The following is a 16,821-nucleotide window of genomic DNA, read 5'->3' on the forward strand; positions in this document are numbered from 1 at the left end:
AAGAGCCAAGGCCGTATTTATTTGTAGTTTGTAAAGAGAGAATGGGGAAAACGTACATATTATGCCACTTGAAGAAAAAAGAAGAGTGCTTTACAAAGTATATATAGAAAATACTGCTCTAAATCTATACTACAAACCAGGAACAAACTTAGAAGATAACCCAACCTAATCCTGAGAATTCCAATACAAATAAAGATAGATGAATACCAAACTTATGAGATAAAAAGAGGATCTGATTTTCAATAAACCCCCTCAAACTGGTCATATAGGTTCATTATGCCTAGCTTGGAACACAAATCTTCAAAATTAGGACGAAAGAGTGCCTTTTCAGAATATATGCCACTTGCAATTGTGTATGGATGTAATTGATATTGATAATTCCATTTTCAATCTTCTCGCTAAGGAAGCGACGGTCCACCTCAACATGTTTAGTTTGATCACGGTGGACTGGTTGGATATGCTAATGGCTGCTTGATTATCACACAAGATTTCAACTGGATAACTTTCTTCTACCTTTAATTCGCTTAGTAGTTTTCTTATCCACATTTCATCACAAATTCCATGGGCTAATGCAGAAACTACTGCGAGCAACAAGAAGTTGCTTCTTGCTTCGCCATGTTATTAGGTTTTCCCATACAAATGTGAATGTAACGCCCGAAAACCCGAACACACTAACTACATGCACATGCATGCATGAAAATTTATTTGAAATTATTTAAATGAGTGGTATAGAAGCATGTTTAAGTATTTGCATGGTTTAATGATTATTTAATCGAATGTTATGAATGTGAACTTTCTGTAGTCGAATACGCGATGTACAACAAAGACGAGAGAACCGAGGACGATTTGGATAAAGTTTCTACTTTTAGAAAGTCATAAATAGAAACTCTATATTTAGTAAGTCCAAATTAGGAAAGCGACAATCTATTTGTAGTAAGGGACGAATTTAATCAGTAACAAACTTTTGCTAGAAAATGAGCACCAAATATTTTCTTTATATTGTTGTGACTCTTTAGTGGACAAATTAAGTATTTAATTAATTCTTTATTTGGCCTAGATTAGCAATGATGTAATTAATTAATTATAGGGCCCATTATGTAAACTTAAGTCCACTAGACAACTTAAAGACTTAATTAAATAAAACCTAGCCACCCTACATCCTCATTCACGTCACTTTCTCCTTTAGCACACACAACTCACACACACTAGAGTCCTAGGAAGGGCTGAACACTAGAGGACACTAGAGGAAGGAGGGGAAGGGAGAAAGCTTTGCGTCCCGTTCATCTCTCGTCACTCCGTCTCTTGTATATCGTAAGAAAAAAGAACAAGGCATGTTTTCAAACCTTTTTTCATGCACCATTCAATCCATATTATTGCATGAATTATGATTTTGTGTTAAAAGTTTATGAGGATGTTGATTTCAAAGTTTATTGCATGTGCATCTCATCTTTTACAAGGATTCTTAATGTTTTGACGAATTGTTGAAGGAGGGATGCAAACCATTAGATGCAAGTGAGGATCTAGTAGTTAAGGGTAAGTTTTGGAAGGGACAATAGTCGTATAGGGAGCCGCATGGTGCTGCTGTCCTTGCACGCAATCGCACGAGGCCAAGAGGGGGAAATCGTGTGGTTTGGGGCTCCATCAATCATAGGGGCTGCATGGGGTCCTAGCCATGGTCTTGAGCAAAGGTTTAGAGTCCTAGGGAGGGCCATGATGGGTTCGGTCAGGGCTAAGAGGGGCTGGGTGAGCGCTGTAGCTGGAACACCACGGACATGCACATGGGGTGCTGTTTTGGTGCATGGGGTTTCCTAGGGCTGAGGGGTTGGTTCAAGGGCTGGTCCAGTGGTTAGGTACTTGCCTTAAGGTCTTGGTGAGAGTCTAGGGTGAGCCAAAAGTCGAGTCAAGGGAAGCCACAGCCGCTGGAGCGTTTGTTCCTCGGCTGCACGCGAAGAGCCATTCGGCAGGCTGCTGTGGTGGGGAGTTTGGAGCCTTGAGCGTCTGGTCTGTGTCCGAAAAGGCTTAACCATGGCTGCACGCAAAGAGCCATTCGGTGGGATGCTGTGGTGGGGAGTTTGGAGCCTTGAGCGTCTAGTCTGTGTCCGAAAAGTCCTAACCATGGTTTTATTCAGTGTCTAAGGAAGGGGTCTAGGGCCTGGTTCGGGGTCGTTTCGAGCCGTGGCCCGTTCGGGGTCGTAAATTGCCCGAACGTATCAAAAAAACGACGAATTGAGCCTAGTTTAAAATTTAAAATCTATGTTCGGTTTTGGCTTGGGCTTGGGGACTTCCAGCAGCTTATATTATGTCTTAGGATGTTAATAAAGGTCTGGTCTCGGGTTGGTTCGAGTCGGAAGGGTAGTTTTGTCATTTGTTTAACCAAAAAGCGAAAACGGCGGTAAACGAGCCATTTGGGAAGCGAATTTGAGTCATTTTTGAAACGTAGGTCCTAAGATTGAATTTTCAGCAAGCTACTGGATATTGTTGGGTGTTTTTAAAGTTTTGAAATCGAGTCATTATCCTTGATTCAAAGTTTAAGGTCGTCCGGGTACGAATAGCGTTGAATCTTCTGCGGTCAGTTCGAGGAAAGTCGAGGGCGGTTTGCAACTTCCTAAACAATTCCAAATCATGTTAAATGCTATTTTAGAAGTTTTAAAGTATATGCATGATATATGATATTTTTAGAAGTTTTAACGTATTTTGCATGTATATGCTATTTTAGCAATCTCGACGTATATGAATTATATAAAGCATCTTTTTGGGAATTTTTAAAGAATATGGAAAGTTATGAATGTTATATGAAATGATAAAGTAAAGGAAAATATTTTTGAAGAATGTGAATTGATTGTCACGAAAAAGTACTAAAGGATCCGTTGAAAACGAGAACGGTGAACTTGCAATGAAAAGGGAGTGAACCGTCGAAAACGGGGGCGCGAATCTCAATGATGATGGATCCGTTGAAGAAGTGAACGGTGAAGTTATTTTTATGATAGTAGGTGGGATCGTCGAAAAAGTGGACGTTGAACCCGGCGGCCTAGTACTATGGTTTATAGATTGATCAATCGAATGAATGTTGTCACTTTCGAGGATCGGACTTCACCTAAAAATGTTATTTTAAAGAGAAAATGTTCATATCTACGCATGATTTCAAAAGTTGCTTATTTTGAAGGTTTCGTGTTTGCATGAAAGAGACTATTTTTAGTAGAAGTAATTTTTATTAATGTGATTGTATATGTATGTACTCACTATATTAGGTTTGCGCATGCTGAGTTATGAGAATCAATAGGTTTGAATGGTTGAAGGTGATGATGATGTTGAGTCGTGAGTTGTGGACTATCGAGTCATCCGGGAGGCGCAGTGCATACCCAAAGACCTAGAAATTCCACATATGTAAAAGACTTTTGATGATTTTATGGATTATCGCTTTTATTTATAGACTGTTGTTAGGATGCTAGAATTTATTGAGTTTAATTTTAGACTTTATTGCTTTATTTACTTATTCCGCATGAAGGGTTTTGGATATTATGGAATTCATTTATTTGATTATTTATGCTAGTTTATTTATGACGAATTAATTATGCATGATTTAGGAAAAAAACTAGTGTAAATTAAATGAAAGATGGATGAGTTTCTATCCAACAAAACTTGCGAGATAAATTTAGGATCTTATTTTCAGCATTATTATCTCAAAATTTTAAAAATATTCTGTGCGATATTTCTTTTAAAATTTTTATGATGTGCTTCGACAATAATTTTTAAAACTGAAGTGATCTGTAACGATGATGCAGTAGAGACTGTGTTTTGATCCGTCAAAGAAGAAAGAAAAAAGCGTGATTGAGTTATTAAAACAGGATATTTAGCATGCGACATGTTCACTGTTTGAGAAAATAGATAATATTTTTGAAAAAGGAATGAGAAATCGTTTTGAAACGACAACTCTTATGATGAAAAATTCACCTCAAGAAGTGAAGGTTGTCTCCAACAAATTATTCCTGATGTGTTCACATTGATTATTTCCAGATACATATAGTGCTGACAGGGTAATCTTTCAGCAGTCAAATATGATTAAGCACCTCATCATCTTGCAGAGTCTCAAAATGTTTCTTATATCAACAGTATTAATGTATATCTAATCACTAGAATGGAAACTGGAGATGAATGCTTCAAGGAAGCAGGAAACAACATTTCGCAAGTGCAATTTATCACAAAAAAAAAAAAGTAACTCCACCTGTAATTGTTCAATTCTTCAAATAGATGAATGCATTGATCTTTGTCAAGGTAACCATGATTCTGCCAATTACCAAAATCATGAAAAAAATATCAAGACGTAATAATTGAAAGCAAAAAGAGAAAAGAAAAGATTTTGTTGCGATTTTTCAACACTGATAAGCTATGATTTTCCTGATTTCTAAGGAAAGAGAGAGGAACTTGCACTTGTTCGTTTACAAAAGAAAGAAACAGAAGTATAAGATTTGGTTCACATAAGTAATCACAATGTCATTTCGATGCTTCACAGTATCAACATCAGACAATGAATGGAAAAACATCTTTATTGATGATAAAGAATGAACCCCGTTCTTTTGTGGATTACGAACCAACCCCCAAAGAAACCTCCTTCAAAATCACAAGATTTTTTGACATCTACTTACCATATTGAAATCAATATTTTTCTTGTTTTACAGCTATCTTTAGCCTAGATAGTATCACATATTTTACACACACAATATTGTATCCATGGCTTCTATGAGGCACTCATCAACCTTTTAAATAAATAATTAAGTAAATAAACATATTTGTGTTAAGTTTATTTATTCTTTACAATATGTAGCAATATTTTGGTAGGAATGTGTAACCAATAAATAATAAAATTATGGAATAAATTTACTACCTCTAAATGAGCTTGCATTTAATAAGGCTTAATAGGAGCCCAGAGATCGAGTATCATACAAATTCCCTCCCTAAAATACTCAATGTGAAAACAAATAAAACTCTTACTCATAACCTTTGCACTGTAAAAAGGAAAAATAAGGGTAGAATGGAAAGGGAAAAAAAACAGAACAGGCGAACAAATTCTCTTCCTCGATCGAATAACCCATTAAAGTTTGTTTAATTCCTGGGTTTGTACTGTCAAAATTTGAGTTTAATCATAGAACATCATGATTTAGAATATAGTAGAAATAAGACATTTTTGGATGCATGTGGTCGAGATCATATTATGGCTTATTTTTTTTTTTTTGATAGGAAACATTATTTTATTCAAAAGAAATTTTAAAGGTCCAAACAAAAGACGCGGAAGAGTATTCCGCGAATTAAAAGTGATCAAAACATAAAATTAAATTGTTACAAAACTCCAATCCCTAACAACATCTGAAATAGCTAGATGTCCTAGTTCTTTTAAATTCCTTGTTGACTGTGCGACTCTTAATTTCAGCATTTCCCAAAGTTTGTCCTCCGAGGTAGACGAGTCATTGAAAATTCTGTTGTTCCTCTCTAGTCATATTGTCCAGAACGTGTAATGAACAACCATGTACCAGAAAGTATCCACGCTAGCCCCCTTGCCAAAACCCGGATCTATGGTGAACATATCTTTGGCCCTCCTCGGAGTAATCCAAAGAAATTTCAGCTCTTGCATCACCTTAATCCAAATATTTCTCGAGAAAGAACAATGCAGCAATAAATGATCCTGATCCTCGTCGCTGTTTTGACACAAGCAGCACCACTGTGGCCGTAGAGCACATGATGGCCATCTTCTTTGCACCGAATCAGAGGTCTGTAACTTGCCCAAAGCGACAGTCCACGAGAAAATTTGAATCTTTTGCGGGATAGGAACTTTCCAAATATGAATGTATTGATGGAAAACTGGAAAGTTATGGATCGGAAAGAATGACTCGTAAAAAGAACGAACTGAGAACAGACCCGAAGAATCTCCCAACCACACCTTTCTATCCTCCGAACCCAACTCGATAGTCACCGAATGAATGACACCCAATAAATTACCAAAATCCCCCAACTCTCTTTCATTAAGATTTCTTCTAAAACGCACATCCCAACGAAAATGACGACTGTCTCCTAACTCAAAAACCTCAATGAAATGACGAATAGGTTTATTGACGACGGTACAAATCGAAAACAAAGAAGGAAATCGATCTTTGAGACAAAGACTCTCTCCCCCCCAAACGTCCTCCCAAAACCTAATGTAATTACCTCCTCTCAAAACCCACTTACTCAACAGTTGAATTGCCGGGAAGGAACGAGAAATATATTTCCAAGGGCTTCTAGAAGTCGATGTCCTAGCCAAACCCAAATCCCATCCATTAACTTGAAGACCATAAATGCTCGTAATTACGTTCATCCACAACTGCTCCTTATCCTCCCTTCCTCGCCACCACCATTTCCCTAGTAAAGCTTTGTTTCTCAATCTGATGTTCCCCAAACCTAGCCCACCCCTATCCTTCGGCCTGCAAACCTGATCCCATCCAACAACGTGACAACTTTTATCCCCGTCCGCTCCATCCCACAAGAAATCCCTCATCAATTTTTCCATTATTTTTGCTACTTTCGCTGGCACTCGAAACAAGGACATGTAATAAGAAGGCATTGCACTTAGCACAGCTTTGATGAGGGTCAACCGACCTCCTCTTGATAAGAATGATTTCTTCCAGCTTGAGAGTTTTTTGGTCATCTTTGTAAGGACCGGTTCCCAAAAATCAAGAGTCGTCGGTTTCCCTCCCAAAGGTAATCCGAGATACTTAATCGGCCAATCATCTTTTTTGCACCCAATCGTTTGGGCCAAACCAACCACCTCCTCTTCCTCACAACCAATTCCCAACACCACACTTTTTTGAAAGTTGATCTTCAATCCCGATTTCATCCCAAATAAAGTGATAATTTCCACTAGTTTCCTCACATGTCCTTCCGTCTGTACCAAAAACAATGTATCATCAGCAAATTGTATGTGGGAGATTTCCACATTACCCCTACCAACCACCAGCCCCCTTACCTCATTCAAAACCTTAGCCCTATCAACCATTCTCCCCAAAGCGTCAATGACCAAGTTAAAAAGAAAAGGGGACAAAGGATCTCCTTGTCGAAGTCCTCGTTCCCCTCTAAATTTCCCCCTTGGTTTGCCATTAATAAAAATCGAGAACGATATGTTAGACACACACCCTTTTATCCACCTTCTCCATCTAACGCCGAATCCTTTTTTTTCGAGCACAAAATCAAGAAATCTCCAATCAACATTATCATACGCTTTTTCCAGATCCACCTTAAGCACCCACCCCTTTTTTTTCTTCTTACGGTATTCTTCAACCACTTCATTAGCAACAAGGCAACAATCCATTATTTGTCTTCCTTTGATAAAGGCACATTGATTTTCTGCAATTGTGAAGCTCAACACTTTTTTGATTCTGTAGGTCAACACTTTTGCAATTATCTTGTACAAGCTCGTTGTGAGGCTTATCGGTCTAAAATCATTTATCTTAACAGCATCTTGTTTCTTGGGAATGAGGCATATGTACGTTTCATTTGTGATGCCGTTCACCACTCCCCCACTGTGAAATTCAGCAAATACCTTCAATAAGTCTTGTTTAACCGTGTCCCAATTTTTTTGAAAAAATGCTATTGTGAATCCATCCGGTCCCGGCGCCTTCGATCCTTCACTTTCAAACACTGCTTTTTTGATTTCCTCCTCGGTAAAAGATACTTCAAGCTCGTCTCTCGCACCCAATTCCAAAGGGCACCACTCCAACCCATCAAATCCTCCCCCATCCCCCTCTGATTTCCTATACAAATGCTTATAAAATCTAACGATGTTTTCCTCAATCTCTTTTTCCTCCGTAACCAAAGTCCCATCCTCCAACTCCATCTTATCTATAACTGCTTTATTTCTTCTGTTTGTCAACATCGAATGAAAGAACTTGGAGTTTTGATCACCTTCCCTCAACCACCTCACTTTCGCTTTTTGACTTTCCATTTGATAGATTTTAAAAGTCAAATTTTCCAGCTCACATTTCGCATTTCTTCTTTGTAGGCTTAAATTTTCAGTCCATCTTCCCTCGGCTTCTAACTCATCCAAAAGCTTAACCCTGTGCCTCAACTCTTCCAATCTAACACCCACATTGCCAAAAACTTCTTTGTTCCAACTTGATATATCAACTTTCAATTTTTTGAGTTTCTTCATAAACTTGTAGCCCTCCCACCCTTGCTCCTCCCCCTCATTCCACCACAATTGGACCATATCTTTAAAGTTTGGATGTGTCAACCATACGTTCTCAAATCTGAAGGGGGCAGGTCCCCATTTCGCCTTCGTTGTGTCAAGTAACAGTGGGTGGTGATCCGAAGTAATTCTAGGTAACACGTTTTGTCTGGAGTGTGGAAAAATGTCCCTCCAACCAGTCGAAAATAAGTATCTGTCTAATCGGCAGCAAATCGGATCATCCCTGAAATTAGACCACGTGTATTTAGCGTTCAAAAGTGGAGGATCATAGAGGCCCAATTCACCTATCAACATATCAAAGCATAACATGCTAGTAGTGTTAGAAATGCTATACATCTTTTCTCCCGTGTTTCTGACCACATTAAAATCTCCTCCCAAACACCATTTCTCCCCGCAAATAGTACTGAGTCCTGCCAATTCATCCCAGAATCTCTCCTGTCGCCCGGCCTTACAGGCCCATAAATTGCTGTGAACCACCACGTGTTTCCATCGGTCGTCTCTATCTCAACTGACACGGAGAATTCGCCTATTAAATTATTTCTGACCATCACCATTCTTGGATCCCACATGACAAGGATACCTCCCGAACGCCCATCCGACGGTAAACAGACCCAATCCACAAATCTAGACTTCCACAAACTAGTCACAAACCATCTGTCAACAGATTCTTTTTTAGTTTCCTGAAGTACCACGATATCTGGATTTTCCTTTCGAATCATCCTGCGGACCAATTCTCTTTTCCTCGACTTTCCTCCACCCCTTATATTCCATGAGAAGATTTTCATAAAGAAATACGTGTGCCCTTAGAGGATGAACCTCTCTCATAATTAATTCCACACTTCAACCTATGCAATTCCCTCTTCAAGGCTGTGGTTGGAACCTTCCCCTCTGCCCCACATAAACCAGCGTCACAGACTGCCTTTTTTTCCGGTACAACTCTCCCTGACCTTACCTCCTGTTGGCCCTCGAAAAGTTCTTTCCCGTAACCCGGCAATTCAAACACCCTCTCACCCCCCCCCCCCCTCCTAAAAGACCACTAGACAACCCCAAAGCATTGAAAGACGCAGGAAAGTATGAATGAAGCTTGAAGGAATGATTGAGAATGGATGAATGAAAATTGGTTAGTACATGTCCCACAGCAGACGTCGCGTTTTCAAGTGGATGTAACTCGGCATGTGCATCATTCTTTTTTGGTGAAGAGAACATCTCCTTCAATATTTCAACATCTTCTACCCCTTTGATCGAGTCTTCTGATTTCATAGTGCCATGACTGTCTGTGTCTGAGAATTCGTAATCAATATCATCTCCGAGCAAGTCATCCTCCGAATCGTCGAACTCCATTACTGCTCCATTGTCTGGTTCATAGAAACCGCCAGGTTCTTCACCTTCGGTAAAGCCGAAGCTTGTGCCCTTCTCTTCACCCTCGTTGACCTCCTTTCCTCTAAGACCACTGTTTTCTACAAATTTCCTTGAATAAACCTTCTCGAAATTCTTAACTGTGTGCCTGGTTGCTCCGATACCCTCGCTAGACGTCTTTGTCTCCTCCTCCTCTCCTCTTTCAGTGATCGATTGGATAGGAGTTTGTTTGAAATTCGAAGCACTTTTCGGACTAACTCTCGTCAAGATTTTGTACACTTTGCCTCGATGAGTTTGTGGTCCTATTCCATTATTCCCCACTGTAGGGCTCTGTTTATCATTCAATGGCACCTCGATCTCGCAAGTTTCCCTCGGGTCTTCCTTGCCTTTAATGTTAGATGTTGCCTCAGCTCCCAATCTCTGTTCTTTATCAATGTATTTGTTTCCCCAACCAGCAATCTTCCTCTTTCCATTCACCAGAACTTGTGCATATGTTTGGCGTTGGTAATGTTCGTATGCCTTTGGGTCAAAAGAAACTACCTTGATACTGATATCAAAGATCCCACCTTCCAAGGGGACACGCAGCGCACTCTGAATAAACCCGCCTTCAAGGCCTTTAACTTTAATCTTTGCCGCTTCCAAGTTACGGTAAAGAATAGTGTCATGACTGATGGCCAACAAACCCCCACACTGTTCTCCAATGATCTTGAAAGTGTTGTTAGACCAAAGGTTCCAAGGTACCCCGAACACTTGTAGCCAGCTGTTGCAACAGTTTTGCATCCTCTCTTGCGTATTAATGTCAGGTCTCCATCCTTCGAAATCCAATGTCACCCCTTTCTCAAAAAAACCTCTTTTCAGCCTGATGTAATAAGCCAAGTCTTCCGAGCTAGAAGGCCACCACATTGCCTTGTTGGCTTGGAAGGGGTACAACTCAACCGATTTGTTGGTGGACTTCCAAAGAATTTCTTGAATAACTTTCCAAGTGATATTCACCCTTCCTTTAGTAATCACAACCGCTTCCTGCCAATTCCTCATCACTGTCTGATGTCCATTAGGCTTCGTAGCTAACTGCTCCTTGTGGCTAAGGTTCCCCTTCTCTTCCTTATCATGTGTTTCCACATAATTGACTCTAACTGGGGCGAAACCTCGTTGCATCCTAGCTTGAATATTCTTTCCCTGATATTTCCCTGCCAACAGCACCCTTAATGAGGACGATATACTCTTCCATCCCCTAAAGCTATATCCACTAGGCACAATTGTAACTTGCTTTCGTCCGTTGTGACTGAATTTGGTCAATTCGATGAAACTGCCTCGTTTATTGACCAGTTTCTGCATTGAGAAGATCGCATTCGTTCCCCTGAATCTCTGGAAATCCGGAGCTGCAGAGGGATATTTGACAAAATCATCGAATTTCAAGCTAACCCATCTTGCTACCTCACGATCAAAATCCAAACTGTAACTCGCAGACCTGGTTCGTTCTTCCCACCAAACGGAACCACCCCCATTTCCCAGCCGCAACTTGAAGAATTTGTGTTCAATGCGTATAACTTCATCGCGACTCCTGTACCCAGCGTCTGATTCCTTCTTCCACGACCCCATTGCACAGACTTCGATCGGAAAAAATATTCTGCCCACTGACAAAACCGAAGGAAACGAGAACAAGCCAAAACAAATCGGCGAAATACGAGAGTAACAACGAAATTGCCGCCGACGCCCGGAAGCCGGCGCCGGTGACGGAAAGGAACGGCAATCACCAAAGCTCGGGAAGAGGAAGAGCCGATCGAACGGTGGTTGACGCGAACGGTAGAAAAATAGAATAGAGGGAGAGCATTTCAAATTATTCTCTCTCTAGGGCTAAGCTTTTTATTATATTATGGCTTATTATTGCATAATCAATTGATAGTTGTTTAATGATTCCCAAAAACTGACTTTGTTATTTCTCAGCTTTAGAAAATATTTATTTTATTTCAGATTTCGCTTGGTATTACGACTAAACTGGGAAATTAAATATGATTTATTTTAAAATGAAAATATCTAAGTTAATTATAAGCTTTGGCAAAATGTTAAGGCTGTTGATTTCTTTTAAAATAAAAGGAATGCTTTTAAGCTTTTCACTTCTTCAAAAGATATAGGGATGGGATATTAATATTTAGTAGTTAACTAAGTTTCAAATCTGACCTTGTTTAGCATTCAAAAAATTACTAGGTTTGATTTCGTTCAAAACTTAGATGGTTTGAATGTTTCAGACAGTTTTAAATTCACTTCAAATTTTGTTACAAGTCGAAAGATCATCTTGTGTACGTGGAATTCTCCTGTAACTATTTGGATAGATGTAGTTTCCTTCGATTAATTTTAAAATAACACGCACCTAAGATTTTATGAGGTTGGGATGTAATCAAGATGGAAATTTTGATTAACAATTGATTATTATTGAGATTTTATCTTTCGAAAATTCCAAAGTTTTGGTTTTGCTACATCTTGTGTGTTTTTCAAATCAAACTAATCAAAGTTTAATACTTTGTAACATTGACCAACTGTTTCTTCACGCGCATTGTCAAAGACGAGTTCTTTGAAACTTCACTTGAGATCAATTGTTATTCTCGTGTTATTTATTAGGGTGAAACCACAATATAATTGTTTCAAAGATTGGGACAAAACTAAAGATTCGTTGCGTACTTGGATTGAGGGCTCATTTTCTTCCAAATGTTCGAGTCTGCTTTTCATGTTCACCAGGAATCATATCACCTTGGCACATAATTTGTGGGAGTTGATTTGGTAGCTTGAGTGCGATTATCCTTTCTCAGGAGTAAAGTTATGACGTGTAAAATTAACGGTAACATGTATTTTAATGGGTTAATTGATATGATCCATTTGTCTACTCAGAAGCATGTTCATTTGATTATTTATGTGACTATATGCATACTTTCATCCCCGTTTTTACACATAACAATAACACTTTTCAAGTGTTGGTTGGGGACGAGAGTTTTGCTTGGAAGCCAAAGGCGAGCGTTCGAGTTTTGTATTTTCTTGTGATGATTTGTATTTTTTAATGATTGTATATTGAGATTGTATGGTCATTTTTATAAGTGATTCGTATTCAATAGCCCCAGGGAGATGTCCCAGGTTTGTTATCTAAATTTCACTTAAAAATAAACTTGATTCTATTATTTAGATGTTAAGCTCTTTATATGCATGTTGTGAGAATAGACTTCATTTAATAATGGATTGAAATGGTTATAAATTAATTTAGGATTTTTAATTTTTTATTTTAGAATGCAGACTTTTTATGTGCTCAAATAAATATTGTACAATAGAGTGAAAATCTGAGGTCCCACACATACAACACTATGACGTACCGAAATGATTACCTATAATAGAGGCAAACGCAAAAGGGAGGGGAGATAGATTTAGTTAAGAAAGGAACTATGCTGCATAAATAGGGTTCAACCAATATATTTAAAATAAAATAATTTTGTGCAACAAAATCAATAAAACATGGATGAGAATCAAAATTCAATTAGAAAATGGAACCAAAATTATACTCACGTCAGAATCAAGTATGTTAAAGGCTCTCTGCAGTATCCTCGTTCTTTTCCGATCCTTCTCAGCCACTTGTTTTACAAGCTAAAAAATGGAAAATCATGACATGACTAGCTTTAAATCTAAGAATGCACCATATATCCGCATTCACAAGGTGGCAGGCACGAGGTAGAATTTAGGGAGTGTACCAAACGTTATATAAAAACAGACATCACATTTACCTAAAACATGCATTTCTCTATATCTGGTCTAAGTATTACAGTCATAGTTTCAGTTTAAATTTATAGTTAAATAAGTAATAACTCCACTCACATTTCTGTCCTGTTTAACTAAGCACGTAAAAGCCAATAAGGTAATGACAAAGGGCAAAGAGTATGACAATGTAACATATTGGACTCTCAAATTGATCCAACTAAATCTGCATTTTAGCCTGCTAAAACTTCTCTAATTTAAGAACATTCCGCACGCATGTAGGCTTGCATGATTAGAATCTCTCTCGCTTCCTTTTCCTGTTACTTCTAACTTGCACTCTCTAGATAACTCAATCAGGTTTAGTACCAAATCCATTGTCACCCTAAAACAGCCTAACCAGTTCAAGAACCTGATCAATAGTTATTAACACTCAAATGCTCTAAAGCTGACAAATTTTTGCATTTGATAAATTTAACCGGAGTAGTTGAAAACACCAATGTGATATGCGTTTGAGGACGGAGGAAGCAATACCATCCCCATATGTATAAAGATGCCATGTTTATCAACTGAAACTTATAAAGGGTGCCATAGGCAATGACTCAGAAGGATAGATACCTCACTCTTAAAGCTATCATACACAACGGCAAGGATCAAATTGGTGACAAAGTAAACACCCAACAGCACATAGAGGACAAAAAATAGGCAAGACCAACGCGATTCCCTGCAAGATTAAATATGTGAGTGGAATAGAAAAAGTTAAAAAACTAATGCAGGAAAATAAAAGGACTACAAAAATTAAATTATAACTACATAAGAAGCACCAATAATTCCAAGCAGTTTTAGCAACTCTTCTCCGTTTCTATGGGGTTTGACCAATGCTAAAGGAAGCTTTAACAATGTCGCCACTCGAAAAATTTTCACAGTTGAAAATTTTCATTATATTGTCTTAAAAAATGAACTTTCTCTACATGGGTTAAAATATTCACAACCACTAGATTATCTCTTTTTTTTTTAACTAAAATATCCCAAATTCAGCTATCAAGCACTAATTTCAAAATCCGAATCTCGAATATGTTCCCAAGTGGCCTAGTTTGAATCGGAACACATTTGTCTATGCAAATTTTCAGTAGTGCATAAATCGAAGCCATGAAATCTTCTAGATAGTAAAACATAGTATCCAAATTTAGCCTCTTACTTGTATGCAGGAATCCAAACATCTGGGTTGTTGGAAGTGGTGAATAAAACAAACATCTGGTACAATGTTGTGCCATATGATGTGAATATGGTCTTCCCTTGTTTAGTATCTTCAAAGATAACGTACGCCAACCAGCTCGAGAACAGAAGAAATAAAAGAAATAATGCCTGCATTTGATGCCCCGCCACGCATCCCGCAATGGCCAGAAAAGAAACGAACATTAAATATCATCATTCAAAATAATAGACAAATTCATCATAAAGGTATGTATTTTGGTTATCCACGAGTCTTTATTATATCTTAAATTTAGGAGGAGAAAAGTGTGTTTTATGGCAGCAGACACACCAGAACATTAAGGTATGTGCCGAGCATTCCAGCCAGGAGGATGATGCTATCTTTTATGTCCCTATTGTCAATTAAAAGGAAAAAATATCAATCAATCAATAAGTTAGTAAATGTAGCTCAACAGGCGACATGAGATTGCATGATGCCACATCTACTTATGAGGAAAAAATATAATACTGCATTCTTTTTGGGTAACCCAAAAGGTTATGACACATTTAAAAATTAAAAGGATAAAATCAATAGCAGTACAAATAAGATTAGAAATGAATAACGACTTACTTCAATAAAATAAATTTAAATCACCTAGCTAACTAAAATAATTAAAAAATGTAATATTTATAAATAATAATGAAGAATATGGATGTGGAATAGATAAAGTCAATTTAAATGGGTTGATTATTTTAGAAAAATAGAAAAGCTAAAATTAGTAAAAATACTAAATAGAGATAGGAGGTGCCACATTTTAATTTTGGGTTGATTTTATTTAATTTTTTTGTTTCAACTCCCAAACCGAACCCTTTACCCAAAGAAATCAGATCGTCTTTTGGTTTTTTTCCAAGCAGGACCATGATAAAAACTAGTGTCAACACATAATCTTCACAAGTAACAATGGGCGAGCTTTTGAACTAAGCTATTGACCCTCACCTGCATTCTAATGGCACGATTCACCAATGCAGTATTTATAGGGTGAAGCCGTTTTAACAACCTCACACCTTATCAATAGAATGCCCTCTTCAAGGTCTTAAAATTTCAAAATCTTTTCAACATTAAAAAAAATTTGCTCGCTGTTCTAAGACCTTTCTTAACTTGAATGTTATCAGGCTGTATGACCGTTGAAACTTTATCCTAGAGCCACCGAATGCGTTTTCAATAGTTACCTGGCTCAACAGAGGAGTTCATTCTTCAAGTTTTATTTTTCACTCGAGGATTGTTTATAGCATTTGTTCAATTTTTAAGTGTTCGCACGCTTCTGATCTCAAGCTCTTTGTAATACTCTCAACATCAAATTCTTCGTCAGGGGCTACATGACTTCTAGTGTTGCTGTAACTTCAGTTCCAACCTCAACTCTGACCAGTCCTGAGAGCCTATCTATATTGATCACCCATCCTAGACCGAATGGATCCAATTCTGGTCACAACTATTTTTCGGGTACTTAAGGAAAAGGAGGGACTTTGCTTTGTCAATGGCATACATCCTCCTTCACAAGAGAAAATTTCTCTGTTTTTTATGCTTAAAATTCAATCGTTTTTGGCTCGACCAGTTAATTCAATGAAAAATAGTGTTTATAAATCAGTATTTACTTTGCAAAATTGTAAAGGAGATATGGTCCAATTCTTTTCAAATCCAGTTTGCAATCAGAAATTGAAGGAACCTCAAAACAAGAATAATTGTCTGTTGATCTTGAAGTACCAATTCCTCCTAGAAAATGGTCAGGGTGGTTATTAAACATTCAATCTACTATTTTCTATCTTACTCAAATTTATCTTAGTCAAGAATCTACAATATCAAGGCAAATTGAGTGGCTCACCGTCTCCTCGCCCTTCATAAAAGAAAATTCCAAAGAGAGCTATCATACTCAATTGCAGGATGTCCATTACAGCTGAGATTACTCTAACTAAGATGTCCCAACCCACCGAAATCCCGACCAGAGAAGTCGAGTCACCATGACGAACCTATTGACGATCCTCTTAACTTACTTGGCACAAAGAAACATAAATGGGATTTCTCATTTCCTAATTTGTCTCAAAATTGATCAAGTGTTTGTCTTTCTCAAGTTCTGAATATTGAGTTCGGACTTAACCCGGTTCCTACCAAACTGAGTTCTTCCCTAGAGCCTCCCCTACTAATAACTAATTTACAAAATATAGACTTTATCAAATCTATTCCGACTATTCAATATTATGTTCATACTGAAAGAATCATATTCTTAATTTGGAATTAATGGATTAACATTGGCTAAATCTGCATAAATCTTGCCAAA

General features: G+C 37.9%; 1 protein-coding gene across 1 annotated transcript in view; it reads right to left on the minus strand.

Moving 5' to 3' along the window:
- LOC140815733 (two pore calcium channel protein 1A) overlaps window positions 1–16,821 on the minus strand; it is a 48,131-nt gene that overhangs the window by 11,767 nt on the left and 19,543 nt on the right. Inside the window, exons 6-10 of the mRNA XM_073174791.1 lie at window positions 14,841–14,901; window positions 14,496–14,662; window positions 13,916–14,021; window positions 13,115–13,192; window positions 4,223–4,284 (exon numbers count right to left, since the gene is read on the minus strand). Coding sequence (XP_073030892.1) covers window positions 4,223–4,284; window positions 13,115–13,192; window positions 13,916–14,021; window positions 14,496–14,662; window positions 14,841–14,901 — 474 coding nt within the window. The remainder of the gene's footprint in view (window positions 1–4,222; window positions 4,285–13,114; window positions 13,193–13,915; window positions 14,022–14,495; window positions 14,663–14,840; window positions 14,902–16,821) is intronic.

Source organism: Primulina eburnea, chromosome 15, assembly GCF_022965805.1.
Source record: "Primulina eburnea isolate SZY01 chromosome 15, ASM2296580v1, whole genome shotgun sequence".
NCBI classification, from domain to species: domain Eukaryota; kingdom Viridiplantae; phylum Streptophyta; class Magnoliopsida; order Lamiales; family Gesneriaceae; genus Primulina; species Primulina eburnea.